Below are 16,640 nucleotides of genomic sequence, written 5' to 3' on the forward strand. Positions count from 1 at the left end.
TGCAGATAACAGAACAACTCGACACATAAAACACATAGTTCCAGATCAACAAAGAAATTCTATGATTTAGATTAGACTATGATTGTCAGCGTACTGCAGGAACTTGAATGGTGGTTTCTAGAGACTACTCTTCAGACATATAAATACACAACCAAAGAACAAAACTCATATATTCACAACAAACCAAGTCAATCCTTTCCCATGAATGTATTACCATGTTTAGAAAGAACATAACTATACCAACATATGTAGTTTATGATCTGTAATTTTGCACTATGGCTCATACTATGACATGTCAAGAACTGTAAACTCCCAAACCAAATCAAACAGAAGATAGAAACATTGAATGAGTAAGTTGCATAGATGAGTTATGCACAAAGTTAAAAAAAAACTTTCATCAATACAAATTCAATATCTTTGTTGTATCTAAAATCCTTCTCCTGCTTAATCCGAGAGAAATACAAACAACATATCCAAAAGAATCAACATCCCAAAGTCGAAAAGTGAGAATCACACATTTCTTCAATTCTCCTTTCCCTTTCATATCCACACCTAATTATAATTTCCCTAGAACATTTTATCTTCTTTATTCCTATGCAAATATGTTTCTTCCCCCATTCAATTACCCAGAAAAAGTTACCATATTTATATCAATTCTGTACACAATCAACCGCTAATTATTACCCTTTCCTTTAGTGACCTTCTTCTTCCTTCCTCAATAGATCAGCGAGTGAGCATCATCATCATCCTCTCTTGCTCAGTAAGCGAGTGACGGAAATGGCAACGATGACCGTACGGACACGCAGCTCCCGTAACAATCATTCTACAGACCTCAGTTTTGTAGCGCGGATGCCTAATCACAGGACGGAGCTCGTCGATTCCGTGAGCGAATTGGCAGTTATCGCCGTAAGGACAAGCTCCAGTCTCTTGCCATTTGTTACAAAGCTCCGTCTTCGTCATCCCTTGACGATACACCTCAAGCTCTAAAGCTTCTCTCTCTTTTGTTGCTACACACACCTTTTGAGATGAGACCTTCAATTCACAGAGAGATATTTATGACGTCATTATTATTAAAAAAAATTAAATTCGGAAAATAATAATTAAATAAATCAAGTGAGAAATTAAATTACCGAGTCGGTGTTGCTGAGTTGACTCGTTTGACGATCCGTAGCTCCAAATCCATGGCTTCTTCCTTGGTTGATCTTGAGATAACCTGGAGATCTGACGGAGATGCTCTTAGGCAACGAGTTTCTCTTCGCGGAACGAGAATGATGCTTATGAATCGGAGCGAAATCGGAGATCTGATGACGGAACTGACGGTTATGAATCGGCGGCGGCGAAGAGACGGAGGAGGAGGAAGAGGACGAAGTCGAGAGATGAATAAGTTTGAGCAGATCTGAGTTTTCAAAACGGAGAGCATCATTTTCGCGACGGAGAGAGTCGAGTTCCATCAACAGAGACTGAAGGCGGTTGATACAAAGCTCGTAATGCTCGTTGAGTTCATCGTACTCGAGGATGAGTCGCGCTTGACAGACGATGCTCTGTAGTTGTATCGTCGCGAGCCGGTGGAGAAGACGACGACGGAGGAGACGGAGAGAGCGATAACGAAGTCGGAAACTGAGAATCCGGCGAGAATATCGAGTTGTATAAGGAAGCGAAGCTTGCGGCGAACTCTTCTTGATGTTTGTTGCTGAAGCTTTTCTCAGAGATCGGCGATAACGGAGGCGGCGGTGAGTTTGAGTTTAGCGCCGTTACACATGCTAGATCTGTTACATTAGTCGCCGCGAGTTTCTCCATTTTCTCTCTCTCTATTCTTCGAAAGCTTCCTGAAGAAGATAACACAAAAATGTGTGAATTCACAAAATTGAATCCGATTAGATCTAAAAAAATCAAACTCGGAGGAGAGAGAGAGAGAGAGAGAGAGAGAGTACCAGAACTAGGGTTGAGCTTTAGAGAAGCGAAGAGAGAAAGGGCGGTGAAGGAAGAGATGTGAACAATGCTCTCTGTATATATATATATATAAACTGTGAAAACAGAGAAGGACGAGAGAGGTGAGGAAGAAGGAAGAGATAAAGATCGTATACGGGAGAGACTACAGGAAGATTGTTACATTACATATATTAGACCGTATGATGAGATGATCTAAGGATGTGATTGTGTTTAATTGGTTGGTGAATTGCTTCCTCATGGTTAAGTAAAGTACAGAGGAGTATTCTACCTCTACCCACTTCACTTTTTTCGCGCCAACTTCAGAACCGTTAGAGATGTCTAACAGAATAATATATATTTGCTTTTGTTTTTTTAGATAACTTCAACAACAAAACTAGTGTTTTAGTTCTTTACCAAAAAAGACTAGTGTTTTAGTTTACACCTTAGGCCATCCGCAATTGGAGAACACTTGGTGTGTTCTTATCCCATTAAAATCATAAATATAATGAATAGTGGCATAAGAACATGTTTTCTAGTTCTTGATGTAGAACTGATCTAGGCTCAGTTCTAAGCTGACGTGGCAAGCTGTGATTGGATACAATTTTTTGCAAACAATTTTTCACAAATTAAAAGAGGATTTGATTTAAACTATGTATTAATTAAATAAATTGTTTTAATTAAGTAATATGTTTGTTTGTTTTTTTAATCTTTAATGATTTTTTGTTTCATAAAAATTTGGTATTGTATTTTGAATTTTAGTACAAGTTTTATAAGTTTGCAATTTAAATGTTATTTTTACAGTTTTTATAAATGTAATATATTTAAGAATATTATACTATTAAATCTTATGATCTTAAACATGTTCTCCCAATAATTAACTTTTTAATAAAAGATCTTAACTACTGATCTTAGATTATTTTCATAATATTTTTACTCTAAGAACATCCTAAAGTGTTCTCCCATTGCGGATGCCCTTATACATCTAGTGAGAAAATAGTAATTATATTTATTTTGGTGTATCATATTCTTTTTAACGTAAGATTGTGACAAATATTCACCATAACTTATTGTTAATCCACTCTTCGATCATATTTAGTTAATAACATGGATGAATTATCGATTTTAAAGAAAGTTTAGAGCTCTTTCTCCCATTCAATTTGCTTGAAAGGAGACTATTTTAAGTTCATGGATGTACATATACGAGTTTCGGCTTGGAATTTTATAGTAAATCGAAGGACAAAATATCGATAGACGAGGTTCCGATTTACGTTCAAACTATGAGGAAACTAGTTAAAAACATTATTAGTATATTCAATGAGCAACTATAAAAAAAAATTGGATGGAAACAAAATGTTTGTTAGGAGGGAGAGTTTTGCTTGTAATTTAAATTTAGAGAATAAGGAAGTATATGTATTGATGTGTTTGAAGAAAAAAAAAAGAAACCCCATTTATTAAGTTTGGTTGGGCCAATCATGAATAAGAATAGTTAATTAATTGATGATCAAATTTTAGAATTTTTTTTAGTTTGTATATTGTTTGTTTAGTTTCACGTTGTTAACGACCGTAGTAAGTTAAGGAAATATATGTGTGAGTTTGCTTCAAGAGCACAACTTAAACTAACTAACTATGGTCCCTCGTCCGATGTGTATATACTTCAATCAAAATCTTTCGTTGTAGCTAACTAACTAGAAAATGTTTCCTTCCTTCTAACCCAACAACCCTTTCGAATTTACAGTTTTAACCTTTGCTTAGACATTTTATTTTAGAATAAAGCTAATCCAAATGTAAATTTATAATCATTATTAATATGGATATATGGTTACATTAAGTTTACACATGAATCTGAAGTTCTGAACTCATTTTAGCACCCCTAAACATAGCTAGCAAAATGCCTCCATGGCTCCATAATCCAGCTCCAGCTTGATCGTGGCTTCATGAACTCTGTACATCTTTTATTTATTTAATGAATTGAACAATCCATTTTCTTAAAATACACCAGAATTGAGATTGTAAATACATAAATAATGGGTGTGACGACAAAAAGAAAAAAAAAGTACTTAATGGGTTTCAGCCCAATACATATGTAAATAAGCCCAATATATACGGAAACGCAAATGCATCATACACTTTGTCAATTTTTGTTTTCTTTCCCAAATCTTATCTGATTTTCTCATCACTCCATAAATCCACAAAATTCAGTGATTGTCATTTGTCCAATCACAACAAAACCAATGACATCAAATAAACTCTGGAGCCGTAAACCAGAAGTCAAAACCGGGAAATCCGAGTTTCCGGTTACCAGATTCCTCCGTGGACAAATCGAAAGCATCAAGAACACAACCACTGGTCCAGGAATCGGCGGCGGTATTGGCTGCGGCGCTGGAATCGGCTTTGGTCTCACCGGTGGGCTCGGGATTGGCGCCAATGAAGGTCTTAACCATTCTAATGTGGTTCTTGGATTCGGTTTAGGTTGCGGTGTCGGGTTCGGGTTTGGGTATGGTTTTGGTGTTGGCGGCGGGTATAGTTTCGATGACATTAAAGATAGGTTTGACCTATGAGTACAAGCTCCGGTTCATAATCCCGGGTCGGGTCCGTGTCTATTACAAACATTGATGTTAATTTTGTATTAACATTTTTGTTAATTGTCTATTTTTAATCAAAAGTACTCTTGTCTTTGTCTTATTTTATTTAATTAGTTCAACACTTGCTTGAATTTAACATTTTTTATTCCCTCACCGTAATATCACAATTATGAATGATAAATACAAAAATACGTACGATTACTACATAAAATTTGACAAATTATTAATTTTCTTATAGCTCACTGTAATATCAAAATTATAACGTAAAAACATAAAAAAAAATTACTATTTAAACTGTAGAACCCAGCTTTTCGAAGCTGTCGTAGATATTTCTCATGAGTGGTCTTTTGTCTGGGTTCTTGTGTACACAAGCTAAACCGATCTTGATCACTTGAACCATACTATCTTCCAAATCTCTATCCCGGGCCAAAACCGGATCAAGAACATACCAAACCGGTTTATTTCTCTCACTAGCCGATTCAACCCACATAACCAAATCCATCTCTGAATTAACCGGAGATTTTCCGGTTACCAATTCGAGTATCACTAAACCGAATGAATACACGTCCCATTTCTGAGACGGTTTAGTCATCCTTGAAGATGCTTCAGGAGCTTGGTAATATGATTCTCTAGACACGATTGGTGAGCTTGTCTCCGTTGGAGAGATTTGGTCTGATCTGACCTCTGAAGATGGGTTGACAATACGCCCTAGACCGAAACCTGAAATTTTGGGTTCAAGATTTGGTCCAAGAAGTATGTTGCTTGAAGTTATGTGTCCATGGACGTATCTTTTGGGACTGAAATCGTGAATGTAAGTCAATCCTTTGGCGATTCTTCTCAATATTCTTAACCGGACCGGCCAAGTTAGTTGCTTGCAGGACACGCTACCAGCTCTACCTGTTATAAAGCTGTAATTATCAGAATTGAATCTAAAGTATGGTCATGGATTACGCGATTTCGACACTAAATGTACCTTGAATCGCAGAACCAAGATCACCATTTGGTATGTAATCATAGATCAAAAGCTTCTCTTCTGGAGACCAGCAACAAGCCTTGAGATTCAAGATATTAGGGTGCTTGAGTTTCGCCATTGCTTCGACATCAGCTAGAAACTCTTTGAGCCTTAGCCAACAACCTTTATCTTCCAATCGTCTAACAGCTAACATTAACCCGTTTTCAAGAACAACCTTGTACACTAGCCCGATCCTGCTCTTCCCTAGAAGAAAAGCCGAGGCTTTCAGTAGCTGGTCGAGGTCAAATTCGATCTCCGGGTCCATTGGTATGAAAACCTGTTGATGAGTTTTCTTCTCATCGAGCGCTTCAGATTCTGAATTCTCAGTCTTGAAACAAAAGAACTCCGGTTTTGTCTTCTTCAGTTTCTCTTCGGAATCATCTTTGGTTGCAGGAGCTGATGCTTTTCGAAGATAGTAGATGAATAATGAAGCAATGAAAACGATTCCGGCTACTGTGCCTGCAATGGCTGTAAGGATGATGCAGAGTCTAGAATGATGGTTGGCTCTTTTTGTATATAGCTGAGAAGGAACTATCCCTGTGTTTCTTGTGGCGCAAGAAACCTTTAAGGGTAATCCACAGAGGAAAGAGTTCCCTTGGAAAGCATTTGGACCAGCATTCAAAAGAACGTTGGATTTTGGTATCGGACCGCTGAGATTATTGTAAGAAAGATCGACATATAGAAGCTCCGAGAGATCTCCAAGGCTTGTTGGAATCATACCTGAGAAGAAGTTATGAGAAAGATCAAGAGTACCTTTCAGATTCCTCAGACTTCCAAGATCTTTGGGGATCGTTCCAGTCAAACGATTGAAAGAAAGATTCAGCGTGCGGAGATGAACCAAGTTAGCACCAAACGCGGTTGGAAGATCTCCAGTGAAACTGTTCTTGCTAAGAACGAGTGTTTTTAGCCTCTTGCATTGAATAAGCGACAAAGGAATGGAACCATAGAAAGAGTTGTCCGAAAGATCCAAAGTCATGAGACTCTTCAAGATCCCTACCTCTTCAGGAACCGACCCGGTAAACGAATTCCCAGAGAGCACCAAGCTTTGAATCCCTTTAGGTCCAAAGAGCTCAACAGGTAACTTCCCGTGAAACTCATTGTCTCTAAGGTTAATGTGACGAAGCGACAAGAGACTACCAATGGAAGGATGAAGAGAACCCAAAAGACGTTTATTAGGAAGACGAATCGAGACAACTCTTAAATCATCATTACATGTAATACCTTGCCAAGAACAAGGGTTTGGATCTGAAGAGTTCCAATTGGCAAAAACAGAGTTATTCTGGTTTTGTAAGGATTGTTTAAAGGAAAGAAGAGCAAGACCTTGATCGTTTAGAGAAGTAGCTATGGCAATAAAATGGGTTAGAATGAAACAGAGAATGAGAAACGATTGAGCCATTTCAGAAGAGAAATCAATTCTGAATTGAGTATATAAAGCTTGGCTATTAAATATCTCTCTCAAGAAGTAGCATGTTTTAATCAATAGTGTTGCAATAGCTTGGACTGGCCTAGTTTTTTAAGTCAACAGTTATAACTTCCTTTCAATCCTAAATTTTTGAAGATATTTGTTTTTTTTTTTTTTTTTGGTAGAAAGTTGCATCTAAATTCTATGCATCAAACAAATTGTAATTAATAAATGTTTGAATTTTTGTATGTGTATATATATTTTTCATTTTATATCTCAATGGATTTAGCGATGATTGAGGCGATCATTGGAACAGTAGGGGGCACGTAATGTAATGAGGAACAGCTTTGGTAGTTTCTAGTTGTTTAGTGGTGGGGAAATGTATTGACAATTTTTACTTGTTGATCCTCAAAAGTCAAATATTCCACTAGAATAAGTTATTTTACCGGTCAATTTAAGTTTCGGTTCGACTTGATTTGTTCTCTCTAGTTTACTTCTAGAATTGTTTGTTTCTCTTTTCATTTTGGGTCTTAATTAAGAGACAAGTCTCAACTAGTTTGGGGAATAAGAGTTAACAACATGTGTCGGAAAAAACATGAAAAACACAAATACACTACTTAAAAGTCAATTTCATGAGTCATGCCATGGCCAAACATTTTGAGTACTACATGTGTTTTTTTATTTTCTTTCTGTTATACGAAAAGGTTATACCAAATTTGGTCCTTCTATAATATGGAAGCTGAACTTTGCCCATTTGAGAGAGATGATTACGCCCAAAAACGTATTATCCAACTTACTAAGACATTTTTGGTTCTAGTTTAAACCATTCAAATTACTAAAACAAATCCCTACTATTAATCGTAAAACATTGCCTGAAAAAAACCTTTATGTTGTAAGAAATTACAATACAATGCCATTGCAATTATGACCAAATTTACGATTTTAAAGAAGGGTACAAAGGAAATTTCCAACCCCATGGAAACGGATAAAGACGCGAATCTTCCTTGACCCGTTTTAGTTTATCTGGATCTTAAGCGTTCATCCTCACCGTCAAAGAAAACATCATCCTAACCGTTTGTTTTGTTATTTTTTAACGAAGCCAACAAACGGATCATGCGGCCCATGTTGAAAACATTGATACGGTAAAATTACTCATTCTTAAAATTATCCATTTTTTCAGAATTATGGTATCCCTATGAATATGGTAACCCAATACGTCCCATATTCAAATCACAGATACGGTATAATTTATTTATCGGAATAAATACAACAAATTATGGTAACCGAATATGGTTATGGAATATACCATATACTCTGTTAGTCGAGAGATTTATGTGATTTTTTTTTTAAATCATCGTAATTATCGTCTGAATATCATCTTTTAACCCTAACTCTCACCACCTATATAATTAGCTTACTTTATTCTTAACCAATAAAGCATGATAACTATCATATAGTCTATCAAAAGACACATAATCAATGAAATGATTGTTAGAACGTGGGTCAGTATTTTACTATCATGGTGCATGTAATCAATATTTTTCTACCTATACAAATTACGACAGTCATCACAGAGCATAATCATAAACATAAATTAGGAATAAAATTCGAAACCATATAATTAGAAGCAACCCGGAAATATAATCAACAGGACAAACCCAATGTTGTTGATTGACTGAACAAGGAAAATAAATTGGTCGAAACAAACTCAATATTCAGTTTCCATTAGAGTACCCCATATCCTCACCTATTTAAGAAAAGGATTTCAGAGATTGAATAAGTCATAAGTTTTATTTGAAGTCATGAGAGTTAGATTTTTTGATCGAATAAATATATTAAAAACATTTACTTTACCTGTTCCAATTTTCAAAATTAGACTTAGACCCAAATTTAAAGTTTCTATAGAACAATTTAAAACACAAATTATCATACTTATTATTTTTGATCGATCATATGGCAAATTCAAAATTGTTCTGTTTTATATATTTCGTATCTTATACCGTAAATTAAGTTGATTCTAATATCCCAAATTGTTAGCAGGTACTTTTTTACTCCAGTGGATGTAAAGGAAGGTAATTTATGCTAAATTGATTCTAATTTTCAAATATACCGTAAATTAAGTTGTAAATATATGGAAGTTCAAAATCTCACTAACCAAATTTGAGACGTATCCAAATCTATCAAGAAAAAAAGATTTTACTATCCATATATATCCTTCTTTTCTAAAATTATCGGAATAAATATAACAAAATATATTATCCGAATATTGTTATCGAATAAATCTTGGACTCTGTTAGTCGAGAGATTTCTGAAAATCACCCTAATTATCTTGGGATATATCTTTAAAATCATCGTAATTATCGTTTATATGTTTCTTTCAGTTTTTAACATTAATATAAATAGTAGGGATATATGGAAGTTCAAAATCTCACTAACCAAATTTGAGACGTATCCAAATCTATCAAGAAAAAAAGATTTTACTATCCATATATATCCTTCTTTTCTAAAATTTTCGGAATAAATATAACAAAATATATTATCCGAATATTGAAATGGAATAAATCTTATCTCAAATTTCTCGAGAGATTTCTGAAAATCACCCTAATTATCTTGGAATATATCTTTAAAATCACCGTAATTATCGTTTATATGTTTATTTCAGTTTTTTAACATTAATATAAATAGTAGGGTCAAAATGTTAACAAATACACAAGAAACACACAAAAAGCTACAATGTTAGCCTCACCTCTCCCCATTTCTCCTCTAAAGTCTCTCAGGCCTTATCGCACTAACTGGCTTATAGATGTGAGGATTTTGAATCTGTGGAGGCAATACAACGTTAAAGTTGGAGAAACTATTGAAATGTTTTTAGTAGATTCTGCGGTTAGTAATCATTCTTTATTTTCTTATATAGTGCATATAATTATACTACTTATAATTTTTTTAAAAAAATAATATTTTGTAGGGTGATAAGATAGCAGCTACGGTGAAAAGGGATCAGATCATGAATTTTCAGCGAAAACTTCAACAAGGAAATTGGAACCTAATTTCAACTTTTAATTTATCTCCTATTTATGGGTCAGTCAAGCTATCTGAATTGAAGTGGAAGATTGTCTTCACATCCAGGACAAGTGTTAACCCTTCTGAAAATATATCTGATGATATGTTTATATATCTGATGATATGTTTTTTTCATTTGCATCTTATGATGCTGTCCTCTCTGGGAAGCAAAATGAAAATTTTTTATTCGGTACGTATATTATGTTACATTTACGAATGATATAACCTATTTAGTTGTTCTAATCTATTCAACATGTTTTATCTCAGATTTCTTTGGTCAAGTTGTCGATTGTGGTGAATAGGGGTGGGCATTTCGGTTTAAGTTCGGGTTCGGTTTGGGTGCGGTTCGGTTCAGTTTATTCGGTTTTGGTAAAACTCTAACCAAACTCAACCGAAGTTAGTTTGGTTTGGTTTGTGTTCGGGTCGGTTTATGTTTGGTTCGGTTCGGTTCGGTTTGGTTTTTGTATGGTTCGGTTTAATTCGGTTTAAAAATCAATTAATGTAACAAAATGAAATTGATTATGGTTTTATAATAGTTAATTAATCAAATAAATTAGAAAATTAAAATTAAATACCTAACATTAACCATAATTAAATCTATATTTATATTTAGTTAATTTATTAGAAATTTAAAATAAAGTAAAATAGAAACCAAATGCAAGCGTTTGTAGGTAAGATCACATATTTATATTTTTAATAGTATTATTAATTAATTTAAAAAACAGATTGGGTTATTAGTTCGATTCGGTTTGAAACCGAACCGAACCGAACCATTTGGGTTGGGAAGAAACATAACCGAATGGTTGGAGTGTAGGATTGGGTTTGGTTTGGGTCGGTTTGGGTTCGGTTGGTTCGGTTTGGTTCGGTTCGGTTCGGTTTAAATGCCCACCCCTAGTGGTGAAATCAAAGAAATAACTACGACAAACAAACCAACAACAAAAGTTGACTTCCACTTGAGAAATTCGGCGTACGTATTTAAATATATGTTTTTCATATTTTTGTATCTTATAATATAGCAAATCGCCTTCTTCCAATTTTTAAAGATTCCAATTTTCAAAGGGATACACGTGTTTTGTGTACTCTTTGGGGTACCTGCTCCCAAATAATTAGTAAAGCTTGCCACGAGTCTACCGATGGTATTGTTTTCTGCTTAATTAGGTTTGCTAAAGTTAATCAGTACAATGGTAAGTGCTTTGACATTATACTACATTTTAACATTATGTAATCAATATTTTAATAAATTAGTTTGAATGACCATTCATATAGATGTTTGGAGTGTTCAAAATCATTGGGACTGTTCTCAAGTTATAATTAATCCAGAAATTACTGAAGCTGAAGATCTAAGGAAACTGTGAGTTTTTTCCTTCAAATTTTTCATATATATATAGTTATTTTGTATATCAACAAATACAGTAATGTTCTACTTTTATCTTAGGCTTTCCAATGATGGCTTGCAATTGACGATCATGGATTCATTGCAAAAGAAAGTGTTTTGGGAAAAACCTAAAAAGGAAGAATTAGAAGAATACCCTGTGAAGACTATCCAAGAAGTCCTTCATGCATTTGAGGTATATTTTTGCCAAACATTTTTATTATTCATTGTATTGTTATAAATTTAGGAAAATTAAATTTCTTATGAAACTTTATAGGTAGGGATGTGTCGCACTACCTGTACAATAACTGAAGTCGATAGAGATTATTCTTGGGTCTATATGGCGTGTAAGAAATGCAACAAAAAGACCATCCTCGAGCAAGGCATTAAGTTGGAAGATGAAAAGAATAAACCAGCACCAAAGTTGATATTGACATCCCAGAAGAATTGCTTATCACAGAAGTAATCTCCAATTGAATCCATTGTTAATGCAGTGTATGGTAATTCGTTACATACTCCCAAGGATTCGAGCTATTTTCAAAGCAGAGCTATTTTGTGTCCTACAAATGATGATGTCAACACTATAAACGACCACATGATATCCATTTTAGAAGGTTAGTAAAAGTTTAATCAACAAATTGTATATATATTATATACTATATGAGACTTCTTGATTTTGTCTATTCAATTATTTATAGTTTTGTTTCTATTGTTGATTTTGTTACAGGTGAGGAAAGGGTTTACTTAAGTTCAGATAGTATTGATCCACAAGATACAAGGAATAAAGACAATCCTGCATATAGCCCTGATTTCCTAAACTCAGTTAGGATTTCAGGAATGCCAAACCATGCTCTTCGTTTGAAAATTGGTTGTCCAGTCATGTTGTTACGCAATATTGATGCTCATGGAGGTCTAATGAATGGAACAAGACTACAGATTACACAAATGGCAGATCATGTTATACAAGCAAGAATCATCACAGGTACGAGAGTCGGTAAAATTGTTCTTTTACCAAGGATGGTATTAATACCATCAGATTCCCGTTTGCCTTTCAAAATGAGACGTAGACAATTCCCGATTAACATTGCTTTTGCAATGACTATCAACAAAAGTCAAGGTCAGTCTCTCTCAAATGTTGGTTTATACTTGCCCAGACCTGTTTTCTCTCATGGCCAGCTATATGTAGCCATGTCCCGTGTAAGCAGTAAATCAGGATTGAAAATCCTCATTACTGACCCAAAAGGAAAACCCGAAAAGAAAACAAGGAATGTCGTCTTCAAAGAGGTTTTCCAAAATATTTGATCCACAAAAATGCATAACTTCGTAAGACTTTGTTTTTACTTTGTTTCCATTTTTTCAATTAAATTTATTTGTTCTTCCATTTAATTATTAAATCATATATATATATATATATATATATATATATATTTTTTGCAGGGTTTCCTATTTAATTTCACGTTATAATAAATTTATAAATCCTTATTTTTTTATGTAATCCACAAAATACTTTTTATCATTCTTATAGACATATTTAGTTTCGTTTACTTAATGTGATTCACACATACGTTTTATCTTTGAAATCCTACTATTATATTTTATTAATTATTCAGTAAAATAGGTACATTCGTTATATTCGTTATAAATTTGGTTTAATCTAATTTTCCAAGCTTAAAAATTTACAATTTTAAAAAAATATTTATTAGATACCTTCGAGTGGAGGCTAGAGGCCAGATTTAATTACTATAAGAACGGAAAGGTGTCTATGTCAATCTTAGGATCTGAATGGTGACTGCGGTCAGGGCCGTCAAATCCGTCAGCGGTTTAGACCGTCCCAAAAACAGGCCTGCCAGCAGGCCTGAAAGGACCAAGTTTATTTGTATATAAAAATGGTCCGCAGTTAGAAGGCAGCGGTTTTCTTTCTATTATCTTTAAACCGCACCACTGCGGACTGTATTTAATGAATTGTATTAATAATTTCAAGTCATAATAAACATTTTGTCCCGTGCTATAGCACGGGTTACTACCTAGTGATATTACTATCTTTATTCATATACAACTTAAGTATACATAAATACAATAAAATTCAAAACAATAAACCGGTTACAAGCTATACATTACAATTACAAACAATGTGAAACTTAAAATGCAAGCAAAACAAAACTCAGTTACGGCAACAAGATAACTAAAACATCTCATTGTTCTAAAGAGGACTTACGCCTTTTCCTGCTAAAAAATTTAACCAAGTTTGGAACTTTCTTCTTCTTCTTGATTACAAAGAACGTTGGAGTCCCTCTATTCCCTGATGAGTATCTTCTCGACTTCCCTCCCTGAACCCGTGTGAACTTCCCGCTAAGCCTTACCGATTTTCTTACTGGTCTAGGAGAGTTGATCAAGCCTTTGTCTCCTGAGTTCTCTTTGTAACTTTGAATCGATTTCCTTATAGGTTTAGGAGACCTGATCACGCCATAGTCTTCTGAGTTCTGCTTGAACTTTTGAATCTCATCTTGGATCAGTCTCTTTATCGATAGCGACCTCTGCATCCTGAATGATGCCCTTTCTTCTTCCACCATTGTTTTCCCACTCACTCTTTTTAAAGATTCCGTCTTTAACAAAATCGCGTTAGTGCTAGCCTTGAGTGCTTCAACCCACGCCATTGCAGCTTCCACTTTCTTCTCTGCAGTTTCTTTCGCGTGACAAGCTTGTCCACTCAAATACTCGTACTCAAATCTTGAGATTGTGATGGTTGAGTTTCTCTGAGATACCATTTCCCGAGTTTCCATTGTCTTCTCTGCCATAGACTCAAGCTTCTCGAGAGCTAAAGCCTCTGCGTGCTTAGCTTTCTCAAGCTCATCTAACTTTGAAAGCAACTCTTTCTCCTTTTCACCAATTCCTATTTCGGTTTTATGTACCTCACTCTTGATGACCGTTGCTTCTTCTTTAAGCTCAAACTCCTCTTTCTTTGCAGCTTCTTTATCATTCTTTAGCTTCTCAAATGAAGTAGTTAAATTGTCAGCAAGAGAGCTGATTCTTTCTTCAGCTGCAGATACTGCTTCTAACTGATCTTTCGCAATAAGCAGCTTCGAATTGAGTCTCTCAATCATTACATCATCCTTTTGTATCATCTTCTCAAACCGAGTTGTTTCTTGTTTGGCTTGATCAAGTTCTTGCCTCAAAGTATCCATTGTATTGACCAAACAAAAGAGCTCCGCGTTAATCGAAGCGAGCTCTTCCTTCTTTGCTTCTGTTGCTTCTGTAATATCTTTCAAAACCGACAAAACATCTTTCCCTCTTTCAAAACCACGGTTTTTCGATCTCGACATACTATCACTCCTCTGAACCTTCCTCTCCATCTCCTTGACAAGCTTTAACTGCATTTCTAACATCTCAATATCAGATAAAGTCTCTGATAACTCATTCTCAGTGTTCTTTGATCTCTCAATCTCTCTCATCATTTCCCTTATTCTCTTCTTCCGTTTATCTAATGACTCAAACACTTCCTTCTGTTCTCTATCTCTCTGCTCCTCAACCTCTTTACACTCCTTCAATGCCTCTATCTTCGCCAACTCAACCAAAACATGCTCTTCGTTAGCAACATCAACCTCTAACTTAAGACTCTCTAACAACTTCAAATTCTCCTCCATTTTGATACCTAACTCCATTACTTCTTTCTCTGCCACATCTTTCTCTCTCAAAACATACGCTATATCAAGGTTCAACTTACTCAGTTCTTGCTTCACATCCTCTAATTCTCTCATAATACCATTATTCCCATCTATCCTTGACTCCTTCATCACAGCTTCAGTATCGAAAAATCGAGACATTAACCTTTGATTCGACTCCTCTATCCTTAAAGTAAGCTCCTTTACTATCTCCTTCGCCTTGAATAGTTCCGCTTCTGCTTTCGCCTTTGCAAACTCGGAAACTCTTCTACTCTCTCTATACATTCCAAGTTCTCTCCCTGACTTATGCAAATCCTCCGCAACTGAAGAGGTCTGTTCACAAAATCAAAAATTCATAAACAAGAACCACGAATCATCATAAGTCATAACCAACTTGTAATACTAAACTTGCATCATTTGCTTTAAAAATCAAAACTTTAGCAAACCAAATGCATCAATTGCTCTAAAAAATCAAAACTTTAACAAACTAAACGCATCAATTTGCTTTTAAAAATCAAAACTTTAGCAAACTAAATGCATCAGTTTGCTTTTAAAAATCAAAACTTAAACAAACTAAACGCATTATTTGCAAAAATATGAAAGACATATCTCAAAAGGTTTGATCTTTGGGATTCACCTTAATAGAGTCTGGCAAATCAAGCTGAGGAGGGACGCTTCGAGTAGCTCTTTGTCCGTACTTATTAATGGCGGCTTTCACTGATACAGTTCCACCTAAATTCTTGTCAGCCATTGATACGTTTCTCCTAGGTTTCTACTGAAACATAGAAACAATTCAATCTTTTTTATTCGGAAACTAAAAATAACAGACAGAAACAGAGTGACCCATAAGTTTAGTAAAGGAGAACTTACTGGTGGGTAAGATGTTGGAGGAAGAGAAAGGTTGTTGATGTTGTGTGTTGCAGAGAATACACAGAAGAGAAGGAGATGAAGATGATGATTGGCTCACATCGAGCTTGTTTTTTCCTTATCATTTTTTTTTTTTTTGGTTTTCTCTGGAAAGATTAGAGAGAATTTATGAAATTTTGTTTCTTCTGTACTTAGTCTGAGGCCAAGGATACCACAAGTTGCACAAATATATGTCATGTGCCCCTATGTGAATAATAATCAAATAGATTTCTTTTTTTTTTTCAATTTTTTTGATGTGTTCACTGTTCACAACACATTTGTTCTCACTTCTCAAAATTTTCTTCAGAATACATTTAGTTTTTTTTTTTTTTTTGGACATAAATTGATAAATTGATGATCGTAAAATCACCAAAACAAAATGGTGAAAGTTGTAACAAATTTTTTAAAAAGAAGGTTACAAATTTTGTTATATATATATATATATATATATATTGTGGGGGCGGCAGCCTAATGTTTCATTATATATATATATATATATATCGAAATTTAATAGATCTAAATATTTAAAATTGAGATGAATACAAATGTAAAAAATTTTCATTGTAATTTTCAAAATTACTATACTTTCAAGTTTTGTTGCCAAAAATATCACATAATCTAAAGATACCATCAATAGTCTTAGTTTTTCAAAAATACCACAATTAAAATTAAACCCTACCCCCTAAACACGACGTTCCTATCCTAAAAACTATACCGC

At 34.6% G+C, this 16,640-nt stretch overlaps 4 protein-coding genes and 1 pseudogene across 6 annotated transcripts; 2 read left to right on the top strand and 3 right to left on the bottom strand.

The window, feature by feature from the left end:
• Positions 1 to 380: 380 nt before the first annotated feature.
• On the bottom strand, positions 381 to 2,084 carry LOC104787677 (zinc finger CCCH domain-containing protein 14-like; annotated as a pseudogene). Its single transcript, XR_015557678.1, has 3 exons — positions 1,932 to 2,084; positions 1,131 to 1,826; positions 381 to 1,032 (listed from the first exon to the last, which is right to left on the bottom strand). The product of XR_015557678.1 is annotated as a zinc finger CCCH domain-containing protein 14-like (transcript).
• Positions 2,085 to 4,140: 2,056 nt separating this feature from the next.
• Positions 4,141 to 7,019, bottom strand: LOC104787679 (putative inactive leucine-rich repeat receptor-like protein kinase At1g66830). Its single transcript, XM_010513283.3, has 2 exons — positions 5,485 to 7,019; positions 4,141 to 5,408 (listed from the first exon to the last, which is right to left on the bottom strand). Exons 1-2 carry the CDS (start codon positions 6,917 to 6,919, stop codon positions 4,801 to 4,803), a joined length of 2,043 nt encoding a protein of 680 aa, XP_010511585.1. The 5' UTR covers positions 6,920 to 7,019; the 3' UTR covers positions 4,141 to 4,800.
• Positions 4,161 to 4,611, top strand: LOC104787678 (uncharacterized). The gene has a single exon (XM_010513282.3). The coding sequence runs from the start codon at positions 4,161 to 4,163 to the stop codon at positions 4,485 to 4,487; it is 327 nt and encodes a 108-aa protein (XP_010511584.1). The 3' UTR covers positions 4,488 to 4,611.
• A 56-nt stretch (positions 7,020 to 7,075) lies between the features above and the next one.
• On the top strand, positions 7,076 to 12,659 carry LOC147944695 (uncharacterized; the record flags this gene model as incomplete). The annotated part of the gene is made up of 2 exons (XM_087512692.1): positions 7,076 to 7,106; positions 12,085 to 12,659. Coding segments are annotated over 2 exons (606 nt in total), but the record flags the coding sequence as incomplete, so codon positions are not given.
• Positions 12,660 to 13,382: 723 nt separating this feature from the next.
• On the bottom strand, positions 13,383 to 16,118 carry LOC104787680 (protein PLASTID MOVEMENT IMPAIRED 2). Of its 2 annotated transcripts, none has more exons than XM_010513284.3 (3): positions 15,887 to 16,118; positions 15,654 to 15,791; positions 13,383 to 15,349 (listed from the first exon to the last, which is right to left on the bottom strand). In XM_010513284.3, the coding sequence occupies exons 2-3, from the start codon at positions 15,765 to 15,767 to the stop codon at positions 13,550 to 13,552; spliced, it is 1,914 nt and encodes a 637-aa protein (XP_010511586.2). In that variant the 5' UTR covers positions 15,768 to 15,791; positions 15,887 to 16,118; the 3' UTR covers positions 13,383 to 13,549. The 2 variants fall into 2 exon arrangements, with proteins under 2 accessions (XP_010511586.2, XP_010511587.2); XM_010513285.3 differs by having other exon boundaries at positions 15,654 to 15,788; positions 15,887 to 16,087.
• Between the last annotated feature and the right edge of the window lie 522 nt (positions 16,119 to 16,640).

Source organism: Camelina sativa, chromosome 5 (genome assembly GCF_030686135.1).
Source record: "Camelina sativa cultivar CO46 ecotype springtype chromosome 5, ASM3068613v1".
NCBI classification, from domain to species: domain Eukaryota; kingdom Viridiplantae; phylum Streptophyta; class Magnoliopsida; order Brassicales; family Brassicaceae; genus Camelina; species Camelina sativa.

Bases quoted from the DNA above. Each gene is read 5' to 3' on its own strand.
- LOC104787678 (XM_010513282.3), top strand. From the start codon at position 4,161: ATGACATCAAATAAACTCTGGAGCCGTAAACCAGAAGTCAAAACCGGG.
- LOC104787679 (XM_010513283.3), bottom strand. From the start codon at position 6,919: ATGGCTCAATCGTTTCTCATTCTCTGTTTCATTCTAACCCATTTTATT. The intron at 5,409-5,484 runs GTACATTTAGTG...GCTTTATAACAG, and splicing joins TCTTGGTTCTGCGATTCAAG to GTAGAGCTGGTAGCGTGTCC.
- LOC104787680 (XM_010513284.3), bottom strand. From the start codon at position 15,767: ATGGCTGACAAGAATTTAGGTGGAACTGTATCAGTGAAAGCCGCCATT. The intron at 15,350-15,653 runs GTGAATCCCAAA...TTTTGTGAACAG, and splicing joins ATTTGCCAGACTCTATTAAG to ACCTCTTCAGTTGCGGAGGA.